At 46.2% G+C, this 21,159-nt stretch overlaps 1 protein-coding gene across 3 annotated transcripts in view; it reads right to left on the minus strand.

The window, feature by feature from the left end:
* Positions 1-21,159, minus strand: part of GRIA1 (glutamate ionotropic receptor AMPA type subunit 1) — a 129,837-nt gene that overhangs the window by 56,850 nt on the left and 51,828 nt on the right. For all 3 annotated transcript variants that reach the window (XR_003921060.1, XM_029998050.2, XM_029998051.2), the window contains exons 3-5: positions 11,143-11,382; positions 9,523-9,707; positions 4,523-4,576 (exon numbers count right to left, since the gene is read on the minus strand). Coding sequence is in view for 2 of the 3 variants with exons in the window: in XM_029998050.2 (XP_029853910.1) it covers positions 4,523-4,576; positions 9,523-9,707; positions 11,143-11,382 (479 nt within the window). In the remaining variant the exon portion in view is untranslated. The remainder of the gene's footprint in view (positions 1-4,522; positions 4,577-9,522; positions 9,708-11,142; positions 11,383-21,159) is intronic.

Consider the following 21,159-nt stretch of genomic DNA (forward strand, 5'->3'; position numbering starts at 1 on the left):
TGTCTTTAACAGGCATAGCAGAATCGGAGGAGGATGCTTGCCCGTGGCCTAAGGTACAGAACGGTTTCATTTTGTTTGTGAACACAGAAATATTACTGTCTCACCTTGGCAACAGCATTTTCACTGAAAAAGCAAGCTGTTCCTGCTAGGAAATACTAGTTTTCATTTGCTGCTACTTGTCAAATTCTGCTTGGTGCTTTACAACAGCTCACTCGACGACAACCACTGGGCAAACGAGCAGCGATTAATGCAAGCCAGTTCCTCTTTGTTCATGAATTGTCTGTGACCAGACAGAGAATTCCTCCGTGTTCAAAATGCACCCATTATGAATTTTGTAGGCCTTATTCAGCCTGTGCATTGCCTTGCAAGCTCATTTGCTTTGCATTCCTGATATAACACCAGTTTGGAGCTGCTGTAACTGGGCAGTAGTGTGCTGCTGCTTTTTTTTTGGCTGAATATAGCGCTGAGCAAGCATACAGCCAAAAATAAGAATTTCAGTGGGGTTATCCATAAATATTTCCCAACATTTGCTTCCAATGTGTCATCTCCATAATTGTTTTCCCATGGGAGAGGCTCCAAGAAGGTTAGGCAGTGTTGCAAAAGGCAGGTATTGAAAATTCATCCCCTTGCTCCAGCTAGTGCAGATAAGTCGGTGGCTATGAACCAGCTGAGGACTTAATTGACTTGTGCAAGGCAGAGCCTCTTCCAGCCAGGGCTGGGAACCTTATCTTCATATAGGAGGAGAGTCCTAAAATCAGGATTTCATCGGTTAGTACAGGGGACAAAAAAATAACTAATTTGGAAATGTTCAGGCACTTGCAGTTTTTAGTTCTTAACTTATTCTTTTATGACCCACTATTCCAGAATGAGCCACTTTCTCAAAATCGGGCTGTTTTGTAGGCGTGCGGGTGTGCACATGAGGGTACGTGTGTGTGCACGTGGGCAATGCACACCCTGTCATCTTAGGACTTCTCTGCAGGGGAAAATGTGGGGTGTTTAAGGTCTATCCACTACGTGTATGAGTCAGTGGGAATAAATTACAGCATGTTACACCCTCTGAAGGCTCTAATCCAGCAATGAGATGTCCTTAGAAGAGGGTAAAACCTGCTGTGATCTCTTGGATCAGAGCATCCACGCTATGGTTTAACCCTGCCAGACGCCGACTTCCCACATTCTGCCAATGTCTCATAACAACCCCAGCCATCCCTGCAAAGGGAGGCTTGCCGTCCTTCCTCACTGCCATATGGTCTCAGGAACGTAGGACCTTCACGGCCTTTTTGCCATTTTCCTTGCTGAACCGATCAGCGAGTAGCTCTCGTGTGGGTGAAGCACATCACAGAAACTGATTTGGCTTCTGGTGCCTGAACCTGCCTGTGTGCACAGCAGAATCACAAAGCTTGTTCTGCCCTGGAAAGGGCCTTCTTCACCTCGAGGGGTGCTAGGCTTTTTTTTAAAATAGTTGTCCCATGTTGTCTGATTATCCCCTACTCTTTTTTTTTTTTTTCCTGGAGTCTCAGGAGTTTGGCTCTTGTGCAATGCTAGGTTTTAAGGAGCTGGGAAGACCAAAGGAAAGAGCTTGAATTCCTTTCACTCTTCTTCTTCTCCCCCCAAATCAAAGCTGCTGAAAAGCACAGCTAGTAACAGTGGATTCTGGTGGTCCCGTCAGACCCTGTGGGTCCCGGGGAGCCAAAGCACCCTCCACTGAGCTCCAGCTGGGAGGCAGAATCTCCCTATGGAGGGGCTGGGGAAATAAAAAAAAGCCTTTTGCTCTGAGTTAAATATTTATAATCCATGTTGGCTGAGTATGCAGCCTCTTCCCGCCAGCTCTGTCCTCTCAGCATTTGTGCAAAGGCTAAGAAAACAAATTAAAGATGAAAAAAGAGTGCTTTCTCAGGCTGAAAGTGGGAGAGCGTGGTATCATAAGACAGACGGAAATGTCCTTCAAAACTCCATCACCTGAGTATTAGACTTCCTCATGCCTTCAATGTATTTATCCTTATGAAACCATACAGAGAGAAGAGGTGATATCACTCTCATTTAGCCTTCCGCGTGGGTATACATAAAAGCACACACTCCAGCTACTCTAGATAGCTTCCCTGCTTAACTTTAATGAAGGGACTTTCATAAACAGCTGAGGACCAGGACCTGGGTTACAGCAAATAATAATTTTTTAAAAATTAGCAACTGAAGTTATTGGCTGCTCTACAGTTTGCACGTCTTCCCCTGCGCAACATAACATTTTTAACTTTGTAATTACATGGTAGGCGTCCAGCGCAGAAGTGCAGGGTCAGTATCAGGGCATCGCGGGGTAATTATGTGGCCATTTTTGTCTTGTAAATTACAGAGTTATCTTGGGACTGAGAGATGGAGAACGGCAGCAACTGCTTGACTAATTGGTAGTTTAAAGTTTAATTACCCCAGGCCTGACGTGCTGCCTCGCAGACGCATCCGTGGGAGGGAAGAATGGCTGCAGACCCCGCACATGGCTCACCCCACACGGACACAGCGGGTCCTGGAGGGAGCAGCCTCGGCCCCAGCCTGCCCACACCAGCCCGTCCTCTGCTGCGCATCCCTTGGATGGACGGACACATCTGGGGAGGAGCTCTGCTGCGGAAAACCTCCAGCTGCCCTGTGGATGGAGGCTATTCCTCTCTTTCTTACCTCCTCCCAAACCTCCCTAGGCAGAGAAATTCTCCAGCCTCCTAGGAGAGGACAGCATGTTGCGCCAGAAAGATGGCCCTGCTGCTGCCCAACACTGCTCTGTCCTCAGGCAGCACCTCCCTGCATTAAAGGGAGAATCCTTTCCTTAAAGAAATCTTTACATCCAGTTCATTCCTTAGAGCCATGACAGTCAGATTTGATTTAGCACCAAGTTGCAGAATAGGTACATATATTATTTTTACTGGAAGGTCAGAGGGATCTTGGTGCATCGTCATTAACAAGTCTGCCCTTAGTGGGACTCTCAGGTTGGCTGTGAAACACTTCACCTGGAGGATGCATTTTAAAATGGGGTTAAAACTGGTTAGAAAATGCGAATTGTTACCAATAGTCAACAGCTTCTTATTGGCCTGACTGAAACAAGCTAGGAGGGCAATGCCAGGAACCCAAATGCCCATGACATGCAAAAAAAATCATTATTGCAACAAGCATTAGTTGACAGTTGGTTTAATTGGCTTTGAAAAGATGCAGATCAAAGCTGAAGGCAAAAAAACCCCTGTATTGGGTTTGCAAGGCAAGGCTTTGGTAGTGGGGGGGCTACAGGGGTGGCTTCTGTGAGAAACTGCTGGAAGCTTCCCCTATGTCCGACAGAGCCAATGCCAGCCGGCTCCAAGTCGGACCTGCCGCTGGCCAAGGCCGAGCCCATCAGCAACAGTGGTAGCGGCTCTGGGATAACAGATTTAAGAAGGGAAAAAAAGTTGCTGCAGCACAGAAACTGTAGCTGGAGAGAGGAGTGAGAACATGTGAGAGCAACAGCCCTGCAGCCCCCCAGGTCAGTGCAGAAGGAGGGGGAGGAGATGCTCCAGGTGCCGGAGCAAAGATTCCCCTGCAGCCCGTGGGGAAGACCATGGTGAGGCAGGCTGTCCCCCTGCAGCCCGGGGAGGTCCACGGGGGAGCAGATCTCCACCTGCAGCCCGGGGAGGACCCCACGCCGGAGCAGGGGGATGCCCGAAGGAGGCTGTGACCCCGTGGGAAGCCTGTGCTGGAGCAGGCTCCTGGCAGGACCTGTGGCCCCATGGAAAGAGGAGTCCATGCTGGAGCAGGTTTTCTGGCAGGACTTGTGACCCCGTGGGGGACCCACGCTGGAGTGGTCTGTGCCTGAAGGACTGCAGCCCGTGGAAGGGACCCACGCTGGAGCAGTTCGTGGAGGACTGTCTCCTGTGGGAGGGACCCCATGCTGGAGTAGGGGAAGAGTTCTCCCCCTCAGGAGGAAGGAGCGGCAGAGACAAGGTGTGATGAACTGACCAGAACCCCCATTCCCTGTCTCCCTGTGCTGCTGGGGGGGGTGGAGGTAGAGAAAATCAGGGGTAAAGTTAAGCTCAGGAAGAAGGGAGGGGTGGGGGTGGGTAAGTGTTTTAAGATTTGGTTTTATTTCTCATTATCCTACTCTGATTTGATTGGTAATAAATTAAACTAATTTCCCCAAGGTGACTCTGTTTTGCCCGTGATGGTAATGGGTTGAGTGATCTCTCCCTGTCCTTATCGTGACCCACAAGCCCTTTTTTATATTTTCTCTCCCCTGTCCGGCTGAGCCAGGGGGGGAGTGATAGAGCAGCTTTGGTGGGCACCTGGTGTCCAGCCAGGGTCAACCAACCACAAAACCCCAGCAACCTTGGAGATACCCTGCAGATAATCTTGCTGGCTCAACAGATAAAACATCACAAGAACACTGCAAAGGAGTTTGGTATTTTTTTTTACCCAAAAGGTGGATGAGAAAAAAGATATCCAGCTCGGTAACTATAAATATAGTACTTTACAAAATACAAGGTAGCAAAAAAACCCCCCACCAATGAGGGCAACTCACCAAATTTGCCAGAATGTAGTGGTACCCATTCCCATTTTTTTCAAGCTTGATGATCTGCAAGATGAAAACCAAGGATATTTAGCAGAGACCAACTAAGGAAGAAAAGCTTCATTTACCCGCCCTTCCTCCCCCCCCCCATTTCCCCCCAATGAGACTGTTCAGTTAGGGACAGGAAGACATAGCAAAAGAAAAGTTCACAATCTTGTTAGAGGAAGGACAGAGTTTTCACACATGATATTTGAGCAGCAAGTCTGAAATTAGACAGGACAAGATCCCCAAGCAGATTCCACAGGCAGGAAGAGTCAGCTACCTAAACTGACGTGTCTCTTATGGGCTCAGGGAAAAAAACCCAAACAGTTGTTTGGGTCTTTTTAAAAGTTAAACAAGATTTATACTTCCGACACTAAAGGAACAAAGTGGGGAGCTGGGGTCCATTTGTCCTGTGAATGCAGCTGAAACATCAAGCAAGACTAGAGAGCTATTTTGCACATCCTCTGAGCTACAGTCCCTGCCACAAACACCTACCTGGGTGAAATGTCAGGAGGTTTAGACTATAAGGGCAATTTTTCTCCTTTAGTGCATTGAGGTAGCTTCAAACCACATGTCCAGAACAAAGCTGCCTGGGCAAATCACAGAGGATTCCCCTTGCATGTTCGTCGAGATTATTTATATCTTCATATTCATGGAGTCCCAATATATGCTCTTTGCCACTTACTCCCTTCTCCTTGATGCCTGCAGAGTTAGGTTTTTATTCTTTTTTATCAACACAATTGCTTATGGATCTGTAACATCTGAAAGTTTTTATGTTAGCTGGAAAAGTTTCCCTTGTCTAGGTAGAAAGGCACCACCTGTTGCAGGCTTGCCTGTAATTACTGGGGACAGTTGTTGATCACATGGTCCCTAACTTCTTTTTCTCCCTTGATTTAAAAAAAAATACAGAAAGAATAGAGCTAAAAATCACATTATTCTTGCTGACTCCATATTCCCACTGAAATTCCTCTCCATTGATTTCCAGCAGCACTGTTAAATTCTTACCAGGTTACTAGAGCCAGATACCACCTGCATTTGAGCCAATCTACATACAGAAAGAAGACAGTGAAAAAAAACCCAAACCAACATGCCCTCAGAACCTGTAAAAACACAAGAATTGCCAGTTTCTGAGAGAACTGTGCTGTTTCCATAAGGTTTCTTTGCTGGCAACACTACCTCTTATTTCTATTGTCGTATGAATTGATTCTGAACGACTGCCTGCATTGCCAATGCTGTGGCAAAATCTGCATGAACAGTAGAGAGGCCAGCAAGATCCTCACAGCCAGAATGATCATAAAATGACTGCTGTGTTGGATTTGACCAGAGATCGGTCTATCCAGGACTTCTCACTGATACGAGGCTGGTAGCAGGTGTTTGAGAAGCGTCAGACAAGGGTACGCACAGACTGATCCTCCCCATGGGACAGCACTCCCAGATTATCATAAGCAGCCATTTAGGGATTTCCAAATGGATTATAAATGAGCTGACACTTGCTCTGTGCAACTGGTTCATCTGCCTTAGCCTTTCTCTGATGAAGTGCTCTTGTATGCACATTAAAACTCATCTGGTTCCCAGCATTAACGTGGGGGTGACAATTAACTCCAATGCAGGCTTCATTTAGTAGCAGTTTCTTACACAACTAGTATCAGCTCCACCAGCTTCACTGCCCTGTGGTTCTCTGCACAGGAACTCTCAGTATGGCTTCTACTGAGCAGTTTGGACCCCCCAGAAAAAACAGCTCTGTATACCTAAGACTATAAAGATATATACTCTTATTATGGGTAGTTTTCTGAGTATCTTCCATTGCCAGATCTGAGATGCAAAATCAGACCCAACTTGTCCTCTTCCATTCATCAGCTGAGACTGACCTTTGCAGTAAGTCCCAGACCTTGTGGGAGGAAGGACCGTCTCCAGGGCACTGGGATGTCTAAGAATTACGATCCAATTCCCTGTTTCTCCAGTGTCAACAATAGCTGCCATTGGCTCCTTCTGCCCAAACTCTCCCTTTGTTATTTTATTAGGTGTCACAGTTGATGAACCGGAGAGGGCTGCCATCCAGCTTTCCCTGAGCTGTTAATCTTGCAGCCCATCCACCTGAATTATGAGGCTTGCTTCCTGTGTTTTACACAGTTATTTGTGATCTTAATTTATTTTAAAATGCTTGCTCAGTCCTAATGTGTCCGGATGGTGGTAGCAAGCTGAGGTTATAATAGCATTTATCACTTAGCCTGAACGTGGTGAGAGGCTGTGCTGGGCTGCATGCTGATAGCTCACTTGGGCCACCTAGGTTTCATTACCCACTTCTTAATGGGCCAGTTTGACATCTATTAGAGAGAAATCCTCTCAGAGTGAAACAGTGGCAAAGGAGAAATTCCAGTTATTCATTTTAATGAGAGACAAGGAAGAAACAATACAGGGCTTTGATGGAATACAACCCACCACTTACTTATCCCATTAAGGCTACACAGCACGGCCCCGCGGATATCCTGCCCTGAACCAAGGCCTGGCTCATAAACGACAGCTACCTCGGCAAAGATAAATCATGCCCTTGAGACACAACACAGAGAAATCTCCAAGAAAGAAATCAGGTCATTTTCCCGCGTATCATTAACGCATTGAGCACCGGCTCCTCTACAGCTACGGTCTCCAGAACGTGAGGACTGCCTTGCTGGAGTCAGCAGTGGTTATTTGTGTTATGTGTACGGAGTGGGGAGAAGAGATAAAAAGTGTGTGCAAACACCAGCGTGTGCGTTTAAGGGACTGATGCTAAACAGCCATGCCCAGCTCTTCTCTTCACTGGGGAGCACAAATCCACCGCCACCAAAGGACAGAAACAGGCTTGCCAGGGAAGAAGATAAATGCATTAAAATGTCCCTGAGAGGCTGAGGCAGCTCTTTGAACACCTCAGACACTCAAAGAGAGGGGGCAAACAGAGCAGTGACATCCATGCAGAGGTTGCCGGTGCAGTGAGCTGAGAGACCAGCCGCCAGCCCAAGTTTAAGTCCCAGCTGAATTTCACATGATAATGAGCTGAACACTATCTTTGACTCCCTCCGGTCATCTGCATGTTGTGAAAGACCTGGCATCCCCTGCTTACACCGGGATAACTACCTCAGCTCTCAGAAATCCCTGTGGACTCAGACCCAGAAGGCAAACGAGGATGAAAATGGACTACACGGGTCTGAAAAAGTTATTCACAACCTTATTCCTAACAGGATTGTTACCTCCTAGGCACAGACACCTTGGAATTGCTGTCTTTAATGTAGGAAAAGACAACATTTTCCCTCTTTTCCCTGGGAATGGATGTTTTTTACAGCATTGCAAAACAAATAACCACAAGATCTGGATTTTTAGAGCTCTTGCAAATAGCTTCACTTATATCTAAGTTTAACTCTTGCTCCAGTCATGTGAAGAAGTGTGAAAGAAACACTTATTTCCTGTTCATATTAGGAAAACTAGATAATATTTGACTACAGAACTTAACTTTCTGTTAGGCAAACCAGACTTAAAAAAACAACATCATTAACCCTAGAAATCTGATATAACCTATAGGAAAGCCTGCAGAAAAGGCAAATTCACTGCCTAGGTCCTGTCAAAAATTTTGTTCAACTGCAGCTACTCCATGGTCAGTGAGAAAATTTTACCCTCCACAGTAATCTGGTCTCTCCTTCATGAGCGTGACCTTTACTTTGAGGTTAAAACCTGCTACCTGTTTCGTTATTATATATAATAGAGTAGCACCCAGAGACATCCAGCGAGGATGGATTGTGCTCGTCGCTGAGCCGTGCAGCTGGTGAAATGGCAGTCCTTGCCCCAGACAGCGAGCAGCTGAAGTGTGAGACGGGAGATGACAGGTAGCTTAGACAAGGCGACGTGTGAAGCACGAGGTAAGAGTGAGCTGGTTATGAGAAGTACGATAGCGGGAGTCACAGCGCGCCTGCTGCGTGGCACTGCGCGGCCCTTTCTAAGCCGTGTGGGATGGGAGTCACAGCGGTGGGGAAGGCCTTGGCTGTAGGTGTGAGAGGGAAAAGTATTGTGGTTGGAGTTGAAGAGGGGACACAAGTGTGGACTGAGACCCGTCCATGGGCTTGCGTTGGTCTCCTGTCCCCAGAAGTCTATATTCAGGACTAGGGAAACCATTAAGGGAGGCATGGAGGAAAGAGGATGGGGAAAATTGAGGTCTGCACTACTGGGCGACCTATCTAGATTGAGGATGAGTAAAGGCAGGGCACACAACCTAGCTGCCGAGTCCTCTATTGCATATCCCATCTGCTTCGTGGCCATGAGCTGACAAAACAGCCGGGAGATGGCTGTGAATGAACGCGTGTCTCTCGCTGCAAGGCATGAGAGGAGCTGGAAACATCCGATCCTGCTACAGCCTGGATGCCCTGTGAGGATGGTGAGCTCTAGCCTGATCTGGAGACGGGGTTCCTGAGGACTACAGATGTACCATAAAGCTTCTCCATCTCTGTCCTGCTGGCACTTGTTGTGAGAAATTGGTGCAGTACATGGAGGTTGGAGGACCAGGAGTCTGGCAGTGCCAATTCACACCTCCACCCTATCTCACAGGAGGTGGGAAAAGTGGAGGAAAACTCAGCAGAATAAGGAAGTGCCACGTCTTGTGCACGTTGCCTGGAGGAATTAGCACAAAGCAAACTTGTTGGGCAGTAAGGGGGTGTAAAGGGTTCAGCAGAGGAGTCAAACAAGCAGTAAACATGGAGCAACAAAGATCACTCAGCATGAATACATGACAGCTTCTAGTATTGATACAGCTTTACAGTTTCCACAGTAACACCACGGAGAAATACCTGCAAGCTCGGCAGCCTGCTGCAATGCACATGCACCACATCCAATGAGAGCCACAATGAGACACGGATCAGACAAGAATGGGGAGGAGAACTGCTCCAGGAGAAACAACCCTTCCCGCCCTGCATGCAAGACCCCTCCCAGAAGACCCGCACCAACACAACCTTGCTAAGGATGATGTTCAGCCGCTCAGATTCACAGTCCACCACCACCAGCCTTTCCTTCTTCTTCTCCAGCTCCTGGAACAGCATGCGGTAGCCCTCTTCTGTTGTTGTCAGGATGTTGACAGCTGTCACCTGCCAGTTCTTCTCGGCTGCAGTGTCCAGCACTTTCTGTAGGACTGACAAACCTATGATGGGAAGAGAGGGTGAAGAGGACAGCAGGGAGAGAACCAGGTTTTAGTTGTGCAATGGCATCTTTCCATCCTTCTGACAGCCTGCACAGGTGCCTCAAGCCAGGCTGGATAAAGCATTGCAAGAGTGCAGCAGAACTACAGAGAGCAGCTAATAGTCTAGCATCCTACCCAAACACAGCTAGGCTTGTATTAATGACTCCTGCTTTTTCTGTCCTAGCACAGGAAAATAGGATGATTCCAGGCCCAGTTTTCCTTTGTAATCGGCAGATCAGTTTCGTTGATCAGGCCCTGCTGTGGGATTCAGATAAGAGCTCTAATCCCTGTCTTCTTGTCTGTCACTACCCAATCACTCGATTTCTCTGGGCCATAGTTCCCTTCTCGTCTTTGATCTGTTTAGGCTGTACGCTCCTAGGGTTAGGGACACCCTTAGCAATCACAGTACGCAACCATATTCAGCGTCTCTGTCTCTCTTGGCATCTCATCAGAAAACTTCATTATTTTTAAAAGAATCTTGCCTAAATTACATGCACAGCCTTCCAGAGGAGATACACGTAGTCAGCACCGCTCTAGAGTCCTGCTAGACAACCCTGCCTACTGCAGTCCTTTTGGGATATTCAGCATGCCCATGCCTCATGACAACAGAAAGCAGGGTGGGTTGCTTTTATACCTTCTCCTTGTCTCTTAAGGTCATCCTGTCCCTGCAAGGGCTAACGATAACTTCCAGGACAGAGCTGTGAATCACCCTTACCTCTGCACTGTCCTCCACAAGTCCGTTTTGCTCTCAGCCTCCAAGCCTAGAGCTTTAAAGGCATCTGAGAGCTGGGGAAGCTGAATCACAGAGCAATGAGCTCACTAGCCCTGTTCATGGTTTAGAAAGTTAGTTAATATCTTCCAAGAAGCCCACAAAGGCTTTTGTTATTTTACACAGACAGCTAACACGCACTAACATGGAGAACCTGGAATTTTCTAAGCTACCTGCCAGAAACACACACAGGTATCACAACTGGATGTGGGCTCAGGTGAGACCTGAGCAGCTGTCGGTTCACATTTGTAAACATGGGACTCGGTGGCCTTGAGTTCGACAGACCTATTCAATATGGGACCTATTCAATATAACCAATTTCCCCATTTGAAACTCAAACCACTTACACATTAAGTATTTCCCTCGTGTTGATGGGATTCAGACCTGACCCTATGAACACAGACATACTGAGTCAGGCTAATGCTTCATCTAGAATAACGTCCACCTTCTGCAGTAATGGATATTTAGAAAAGGAATAAAGAACAGAGAAGGCATAGGGTGACCCTTCCTTTAGCCACCCTCTCAGCCTCCAGCAACCCATAGTAAGAGGACTTCTTGAGGAAAAGACTCCATCTAGCCCACTATGTTTGATTGTCTGGTAACCCTTCCCATGTACTTGTGACTTACCCCGGTCAGCATCATAAATGTACACAAACTTCTGCCAGCTGTAGTGCTCGATGACACTGATGAGGGCATCCTGGAGCTCTGGGCGAAGCTGGAGGACAAACTGGTTGGATGTTTCAACGGGGAAGCTTGGTGTTATGAAGCAGACGTGAAGAGCCCCACAGAAAGACGTGAGCATGTTGACAGTCCTCCTCTCGTAAAATCCAAAGATGGCGTAGACGCCCTTGGAGAACTGCGAGCAGACTGGAGAAACAGAGAGAAAGGTCATGAGGGCAGAAGGACAAGGAGGTTTCTCAGGGAAGTCGCCAAAATAAACCTTTTCCCTGAGATAAGCTGCAGGCTCTCTGGACTAGATCATTTTCCCCGAGGTCTGTGGGTTGGTGAATGCAACCTGTGAAGGACAGGGCTTGTGGCCATGGGGTTGCTCTGCCCTTGATCTCCACAGACCTGCTTTACCTCTGATAGGCAGAAGTGACACAGAAGAGTGAATTCAGTATCCCCAGGGCTCTGCTGAAGTTTTTGCTGCTTCTGGGATAAAATGTGTTATCTGAACAAGGGAACCCCTCAGCAGAAAAGCACGGTGGCTCACCAAGCCCTGCCTCCTTGGGATGGCAGCTGTCTGGCCAGTGGACCTGTTTTATTATGGGAGAGAAAGGCTGCAGTTAGAGCTTGCTATTGCAGCTCCAGATGTATCCAAGGAGCAGAAGGAAAGCATTTGCATGACCGCACAGCCCTTTGCAGCCGACGACTCCAAGAGGCAACCGTGGGTTTGACCTCAGAAGCTGAGACCATGCTGAGAAGGCATCTCAGCAAAGGTTCACCTAGGTTTCATGCAGTCATAGCACAGTTACAGGGAGGTTTGGCCTGGGGCACGAGCTGCTGGCACTGAGGTCAGAGCCTCGGACACCTGGGGTGCGTTGGTACTTGGGGACACCTGCCTGGCAATTTCTGGTTTCCTCACAAAGCCACGGTGGGGAAGGCTGTGGGCCCAGTGAGGTAGTGATGGTGGCTTGGGAGATCTTCATGAGGAGTGCTCGCTGAGTTCTCTGGCAGATTTTTGTGTCTGATCTCAGCAGCTGTCTCTGTGCTGCGCAGGGAGGGCTCTCGCGTTGGAGCCCTTCTCGGGAGAGCACTTAATGAGATCGTGGGAGCTGCTGGAAAAATGCCTCAGGATCTCAGTGAGGCAGAGAGAGTTCACACTTTGGGTTGTAAAACCTAGCCCCTGAGACAGTCAGACTCATTTAATATCACCCCTGTTTATGGCACATCCCAAGTTACCATCAATAAGTCTCCAAGCCGGAGGTGGTGGCAGTGACAGCGTTTTCCCTGTGTCAGAACTCTTGGCACTAGTGTCTCCTCCTGTTGTCACTCTGACTCTGAAGACCTTTGGCTGTGACATTTATACTGACTCAACACTTCACACATCACTCGCCAACCCCCCCCCCCCCCCCCCCCCGAATGCAGGGTGAGAAGTTGGATGTGACATTTTGGGGTCCCCGGCGCTGGGGTGTTCAGCGCTGCTTGGGAATCCCTTGACCTGGTTTCTGCTGGTAGCCACCAGTACCGAACCTTCTGCATGTGTGGCTGGAGACAGGCTCCTAAACGTGAGCTTACTGCATCCTTAGCTGGGCTCCATCCAAGCTCTGTCCCTCCAGCCAGGACCAGAAGTCATCCCCAACTGGCTTACAGCCATACTGGATATGATTACCTTGTTCCTCACTTCTTTACTGCCAACATCAAATATTCAAAGGGAAGAGCAAGAAATCCTGCTTCCCACTGTGCAAAGCGAGTCCCCACTCCTATCTCACCACCAAAACGAAGCAGCCAGCTATTTGAAATGGCACAGGGTCGAGAGCTGAGAACTGAATCTCATGACACTGGTGGGAATTTTTCCTTCCTCTTGGAGTTGAGCCCAGATTTTGGGCATCCCAGCCCAGCAGTTTGTCCCCACGGTCACCCATCCTCTTTTCACTGCTCAGCATCTGTGATCTCACACACCTCAGCACCCTCCTCCCCCAAAGGAATTTGTATTTCTGTGGGGCAGGGACTTCTCGCGAAGCCCGAACCATGACAGAAATAAAACCCTCTTCACTTTATTTTCACGGCAGTGTCTCTCTTTGCAATCAGCAGTTGTGTCTGTATCAGCTGGAGTCACTGCCCTCATCATAAGACTGACACATTCAGGAAGAAAAGTAGCAGATATGGATAGAAATAGGCTGAACATCATTTTCATGTGACTGGACCAGTGGGTCTAATGAACAGTGCGATATACCATATGTGAGAGATCAGAACATGATCTCTGGAGACACAGGCTTCAGACTCACCGAATTATTAAAGTGACATTCTTGGGGCAGCTGAACAATCCAGCACAATTAATAATGCAGACAATAAACTTAGCTGGCTTGTTTTGTTTTGGGCAAGCCATGGCTTCCTTGAATTTTATTTTCTATTTGAAATGAATCTATTATTTTTTAGATTTTTTTTTTAACTCTGTGCCTCAGTCACGCTCAGGCAGCCCTCCTACACTGTTCTGAGACACTCATCAATCCCAGCGTTTGAAACAGATTGCACCAAAGACAACTGGGAGAACGAACAGTCTTTATCATTAGTGAGTTTGGAAAGAACCCTGGCTTGCTTTGTACTTTCAGACTAAGAGGGGCCATGGACAAGGCAGATAATTTGAAAAAAAAAAAAAAAAAAAAGGCTTGCTGAGGTTTATCACCCAAAGAACAACAAAGAAACTGTTGTGTCAGTTAATCTGGAAAAATGAAAAGAGTGAGAACTGCAGCCACCTTTCTGGGACTGAACTTAGCATAATGTAAAAGTGGTGGCTGCAAAATTATGTGAATCTCATGACTATTTTAAATTACAGATGTTCCAAATGAATTTACCCAGCAAAACTGAAAAGAAGTTACTTGCCATTTATTTAATACACTAAGAAATCACTGGAATTTCTTTGTATTTACTTTAATTGTTTTATTAAGCAAATTTATTAACAATTGTGTTCTCATTTGATTGCTCTGCAACTTCCTAATAACATAATATTAAAAACCGTAAACCTTAACTAGAGGAAGCAAATATTTTAAACTCTCTTTGTTTTTCTAGTGGGGAGGAAGCTTATTAGTTCCTCAGCAGTCACTAGCCTCTGACTGTTGCTTTTCTAAAAAGATTAAGAAACACAAAAGGGATAAAGATCATGCTGGAATGGAAGGTCCGAGAAGTTGAGCTCTTCTGGTCAACTGGCTGGTGATAACATCACACTTTGCAAACCTCGTGCCAACTACCTCTTGACAGCTAGATGGCCACAGCCTGGCTTTTCCTACAGAAGAGAGTTGCAGTCAATCTGGTAATTAGCTCTGGCAGTTGAATTTGGACAGTTCAGCCTCTGCTCATTCCTGCAGGTGGGAAACTGGGTGAAATGCAACAGCATAAATGTTTGCATATCCAAGGATGCGAGCATGAGTGGAGAGTGTTTACTTGGATGTAAATGCAGACATTTGTGACAGTTTGCGTATGCTATTCTTGGCCTCTGGGCTGCGCAAAGGGAAAGAAGGACAGAGAACATCTATTCTGGGCTGTAACTATGCTATCATCTCACAACAAATTTGTAATTAATTACAGAATAGTTTTCCTCTAAACAAGACCTCAGAAAATATAGTTCATAATGATTGATAACTATGGCAACTGCTACCATATTCACCCTGATCAGTCTTGTATAATTGATCAGGTTGGGACTTCTGGCTGGGACATTCCCAGTGTGTGCTGCACCAGGCACCACGGACATCCCATTTCCCTCCTTCTCCAGGCATAAGATCTCTCACTGAGGCTCCCTAGTGCCATTCCATGAACAAAATTAGGTAAAAGCCGAGGCATTAACTTGATTTGTCACCTGGTTACGCTGGAAAGACAGCCCAGCGACAGCCATCTGCTCTTTGGATACAGCTCCGCAGTGCCTGTTGCAGCTGGGTGAGGTGAGAGCTCCTCAGACTGTCCTAAAAGCACTTCTAACTTACAGTAAAAATCAAAATAGTTTTGTAAGTTAGTTAAAAAGTGACTGATGTGGCAGAGCAAGCAGGAGGAGGCCTTCCCTCTCCCTCTGTGGAAAGGTAGCTGTCGTGGAGGTGGTGTGTCCTTGAATTCAGATGAGGATAAAAGCATGCATGCTTCACTCATGCTTGAAATCTCCAGACTCTAGGATTTTTAGTCCTGCAGTTTATCTCAAGTTTCTCTTTTCATATGGAAATATTCAAGGTAAAGCATTTAAATCGGAGAGAGGAAACACTGATTTTATTGAAAGCACACGCAGGATAGGACACCTACTTGGCAGCTGGAGAAAGGCAGCTCTGGCCACCTTTGCAAATGCTTCCAAGAAAAAGAAAAATACATTCCCATACTTTTAAATTGCACATTTGCTCTGCAGAAGAGGAAAGCGAAAGAGATGTTTCAAGCGTATAAAAATTTCTGGTAGACTTTTTTTGGCAAAAGCTCTCAAGCAGACACAGAGAGAGTAGATGCACAAGACTGATTTCTGCATTTACAAGTCTTATGAGGAGCAGCTGAGGGAACTGGGGTTGTTTAGTCTGGAGAAAAGGAGGCTGAGGGGAGACCTTATCACTCTCTACAACTGCCTGAAAGGAGGTTGTAGCGAGGTGGGTGGAACTAGGACGAGAGGAAATGGCCTCAAGTTGCGGCAGGGGAGGTTTAGTTTGGACATTAGGAAAAATTTCTTTTCTGAAAGGGTTGTCAGGCATTGGAACAGGCTGCCCAGGGAAGTGGTTGAGTCACCATCCCTGGAGGCGTTCAAAAAGCGTGTAGACAAGGCACTTCAGGACATGGTTTAGGGGGCATGGTTGATGGTTGGACTTGATGATCTTAAAGGTCTTTTCCAACCTAAATGACTCTATGATTTAGGAGGGGCAGAGATATTTTGCAACTGGAGGTTTGATCTGATCCATGTGAAAGGCAGATGTCAGCTATAACAGATATCTCATTTGGATTTTGGCAAAGGCAGAAGGGAAACCAAAAAGTTTCTCTCGGAAACGGTCACGACAAAGAGGGGCTGAAACAGTCTTGGCATTTGAGGGGGAGGAAGGGCAAATGGGCTGCACAGAAGGATGGGAATGAGGATTTGGTCTCCAGGAGTGAAAATGGTGCAATTCTGCTGAGAATCTGCAAACAGGACTGCAAAAAGGGAACTGCTCCCCATGGACACAGCTGGAGAAGTCGCCTGGTAGGAGATCCTGGCAACCGCTCATCTGCCATTTCCTTTAGAAGCAGAATTTTCACCATTTCACTGAGTTTAAGACTAGAAAGGGACATTAGATCATTTCTACTGACTTTTTGTATCTCATGGACCATTAAGTTTTACCCAGCTACCCTTGAAGACAGCCAATAATATGGTTTAGTTGACTCTCAGGAGGCTCAACTGCCTCTGTCAGAGAACAGAAGTAGCAGAGACAGTGCTAATACCCAAAGCCACAAGAGCAGTAAAAAACCTGATTAAACGAAATATCCCCAGATGTTCCCCACAAACGACTCATGTTCTCTGTTGCAGAAGGAGACAAAACCCCTAGATGGTCCCTGCCAGATCTCAGAAGCCTTCCCGACCCTGGAGGATGTCGTATCTGAGATCCCTCTAGGAGGGAAGACACCGCACCCTCTCCAGGAAAGCCATTCCTATGATACTGAGCTGCAGATGTTGTGAGGATTTTGAGCAACCTATTCTTCATAGCCCAAGCAGGCAGGGAAAGAATAGTGCAATTTGAAAATGTAGACTCCAAGACAATAAGAAATCTTTGAAACCTCCCAATCCAGCACACGCAGCACTTACTCCAGAAACCAAATTAACAAATGCCTTTTAAAAATTGCAAGATGAGTGTGGCCAGACTTTGAGTGTAACAAAATACTCAGCTCAGTCTACTGTCCTCAGTAAGCTATTAAAGATTAGCCCTGCAGTGCCTGCAGCCCCAATACCAGTGTGCCACCTCCTTCATCTGCCCAAACTCCTGGGACACAGAACCAAAACTCTCACTTGCAGCAAAACATACTCATTGACAACAGTGGTGTCAAGGAGCAGTTTCCACTTGCTTTTCTTTGCTCACTTGGAGTGTATGTGTGCACGTGTGGGAAAGGGGAGGGGGGATGTGCACGTGTAATTTATTCTTAGCTTGCCCTGGCTGTATGCGACCCTCACATGGTGATGGAGAACCTGACATCAGGTTGACGAAGCTGGTGGAATTACAATGAAAGAGTGCTAGTGTCTGCTTCAATTAGGATCAGCTCAGCTTTCCTCCCAAATGTTTGTCCTCACAGTTCTCCAGTGTGGCGTAGGTGCCAGAGCGCATCTCTTCAGCACATCCCAACGACAGCATGTTCCCACAGATTTTTCTAGCAGGGGAAAGCCAAACAGATTCTACACTCCCCCATTGCTCCACGCATGTATTTAGCTGACAGCAGATATGTCCCATATATTTGATCAACTGCAAATCAGGCTGATGTGATATCACAAGAAATACATGTTTCTCTTTCAAATATGTAAAAGACGCAGAAGTGTGCTCCCTACCATCATTTTCCTGCACTGCTGCTCTAACCATCTTGGAAGCTGGAAAGTAGTGTTGATTTTTACATTAAGATCTGCTTTCCTTCCCTCATACTTAAACAATAATCTATGACTGAAGAGCTGCTCATAACTGTTTATGCTGATAGCTTCAATTTTTTTAGTTAAGTTCGCCTGCCTGACAAATAAGTCTTAGTTTGCCTGGCTGACAAATGATAAGTTTCCCTTGAGATCAAATTGGATTTGGGGTACTTCTTTCTCACATGCTGCTCAGTTTAAGGAAACAGAAATAGCATGGCGCTTTTGTCAACAAAAAATTAATGACATGGACTCTCAGTCATTTAAGTGCACTTCTGAATTATAATCATGGTGGTGGAAGATATGGCCACGGGAAGCTGACTTTAACCTCTCTGTCAAAGGGACCAGTTGAAAATCCTAGCTCTTCCACTTGTGTACTTCACACCTGGAAACCTCTTTTCCTTTTTCTATGAGAGTCTTTGAATGTAGTTTTTATCCAGTGTGACTACAAAACAGAAGAGAAAATCCAAATATCAAAGGTCTTAATGGGGTCACTGAGCTTGTTGAAAAAAGGAAAGAAGGAAAAACAAGATGTTTGACAAGACTTTCCTTGCTTGCTTTGCTTGTTTTTAAACATATTGTTACTTTGGGATTGCTAACATTTTGTTAAATCACATAAAATCAAGAATTAAATATATTGAAGGGTTTCCAGTCAATACTCAAATGATTTCTGAGCAATGGTGACACTTTTAATAGGAATTAGATGCAAACCCCCTACATGAAACACCTGAGATCATGAGCATTATTTAACAGGTCCTGGACAAGAATGCAAAGGAGACGTGGGCATGTATCTGCTGAGACCTGGGACTTCTGGGGTGATAGACTTGGATGTTGCCATAAATAAGATGTCAGCTGACGGCTGTATTTTCTGGGTAGCCTTCAACTGATGGCTAACCCATTGAAAGAGAACAGAGACACCCCTGGAAAGGAAATGATGCCCATCTCAAGCAGCATTCAGACTTTGCAAAAGCCCATTCCTTCTGTGGTTAGAATTAGGTTATTATTCTAATAGGGACAGGCTGGCTAATGAGGATCCCGTGGCTAACAGATCAGATTATGTGTAAGGGGAAATGGGTCCAGTGCCATCTCTGTTTCAGGTTTGTTATCTAATCATGACTTGGATCTTTGCTTGCGAGGTGGAGGAAGGCAACTGCCTTTCTCTGAGCCCCATCTGTTCCAGTCCTTCAGGTCAGAGACTGCCTCTTGTGCCATGCTTGTATAGACCCAAAATGAGACCATATTCTGAGCTGGAAGCACTGATGGCTTGCTCTCAAGCTGTGTAAGGTTCTTGCTGTCTACTGCCTTCATCTCTCCAGTGTCCCATACCAGAGCCACAGCTTTTCCACCAGCACTCCCTGCTTTCATAACTTTTTTAAAACAGGAAAGACATGCAGAAGGGCTTTGGTGCCTGGAAACAATTCTGCATTTTTCAGCTCTACTAGAGGATCTGACCTTTCCACCTTGCCTCATTTTTAAAATGACAGTCTTTTAAAAAAGATTCTCTTTTCCTACATGCCAGTCTGGCTCATTTCTGGGGTACAGCTAGCAGTCAAAGCATGGCAAGCAAACCCATTTGGGATACAGTCTTCTGAGATACTTCTATGGCACATTACATCATTAAAAATCATCACATTTTGTTAATGAAAAGTACATCTCCTGCTGTTGGAGCCCAGGGATGGTCCAACTGTGGCTCTTGAGCCTTGCATGGCTTTTGAGCAGTTTGACATTGACACGTATGCCAGAACTGTCTCGCACTGTCAGCCAGTCTGCTGGGCAGTCCACCTTTATGCTGTGTCCCGAAAGCAGCAAACAGAAGATGCTGGCCATGCTGGGTTGCCTTGGAGCAGCAGAAGCTCTACAAAACCAGCTACTATCTCCTGCTCACAAGCCTCACCTCGAGCTCCCCTGCAGCTCCCCTAGGAGGAGGGGGTGATGCCTTACAGGGCGTTTAGCTGCAGATGGATGTTCCTACGGGCCCCACAGGCTCTGGAAGACCAGCTATCCCTGCTCTTCTCTAAGCTCCTACAATGAAATAGAAACCCCCAAATTTGTCCTCATTGAACTCTCCATGTCTGAAGCAGAGCCATAAATATTAAAGCAAGATTACTACAAATGAAAAAGTGACAGCAATATTATAAAAGAAGGCGAGTGATGATGGTTGAACCAATTTTGCTTCTGCTGTTTTATTAGATGGCCTTTTGTATTATATTGGTCCTTCTGCAGATAGTGCTATACTCAGAAAACTAAGTACAGTATCACGGTGTAGCTTTCTGCTGAGAAGCATGAACAACAACAGAGGAAAAGAACAAAGCACCAAAACCACAGCATGTTAATACGGTACATAGCACCCTGTTCTTAGTTCAGTACAACATTTAATTCTGGGCTGTAAGAGCTGAATTATTAAAACAGAGTAAAAAGAGGGGAGTGAGAGGTGGGAGGGGGGAAGATAAGCAGCAGCAGAAAGCAAATGTGTCACATAAATAAGAGCTCACTGCAGATGAAATGCTTCAATAGCTTCTTTTCTTTCCCTAATACATTATATCTGTTCATAGACATTAAAGCCTGCAACTGTGTTCAGTGCAAGCCTCAGGTTCTGATGAGGATTTTGTAAGTGCCTGTCTCAAAATGCGTTGCAGGTTGCAATGCCAAAACCAGACTATGGACTTCCCCTGGAAAAGTTATTCCAACATTAACGTTGCTTCCATTGGGGAAGGAGAGCATTAACGTTTACCTCAACAACTCCTTTCTTAATCTTCATCCCGATAATTACAATTTTGGTCCCATCTCCCCGTGCGTCATAAAGCATGTGCATACACACTCCCAAATTTTCTCTGGTCTGTGCTTTTGCAGATGTATCATTTTGGAAGCCAAACTGATGCCTCAGTCTCTGATGTGGTCCCTGTGGCATTCCTGAGATTTGTGTTGTTGCCTCCAAATGAGAAAACAGTATTTTGGTAAATTTTCTCAGCTGTGTTGTTTCTGGGTTTTTTTAGGATTATTCCCTGCTCATAATAATGTCTCCATTAGCCCTTCCCTGAAGTCTGCTCCAGGCACGGAGTTCAGTTATGATATATATACTCCTTCCTTCAGGTTTGTAATGAAGGTCGTAATCAAGACTGTTTTCAGCTGCAGCTCTGTATCAGCCTCTCTCCCTGCCAAATCAGCTCAATACCTTTTAATTTTCCAACACAGTCCTGCCCTGTGAGGCTTTGGCCATTTGTAATCTACAGGATTACAGTCTTTTGGGCCACTGAATTCCATACTGTAAATTACAGCATCGGGACAAAATTTTGTGATTTGGCAGGCAACTGAAGAACAGACTAACTTTCAACATGGTTATTTCCATGCTGAGACCCGACAATGCATTTCTGAGCAAGATGGGCAGT

This window comes from Aquila chrysaetos, chromosome 22 (genome assembly GCF_900496995.4).
Source record: "Aquila chrysaetos chrysaetos chromosome 22, bAquChr1.4, whole genome shotgun sequence".
NCBI classification, from domain to species: Eukaryota; Metazoa; Chordata; class Aves; order Accipitriformes; family Accipitridae; genus Aquila; species Aquila chrysaetos.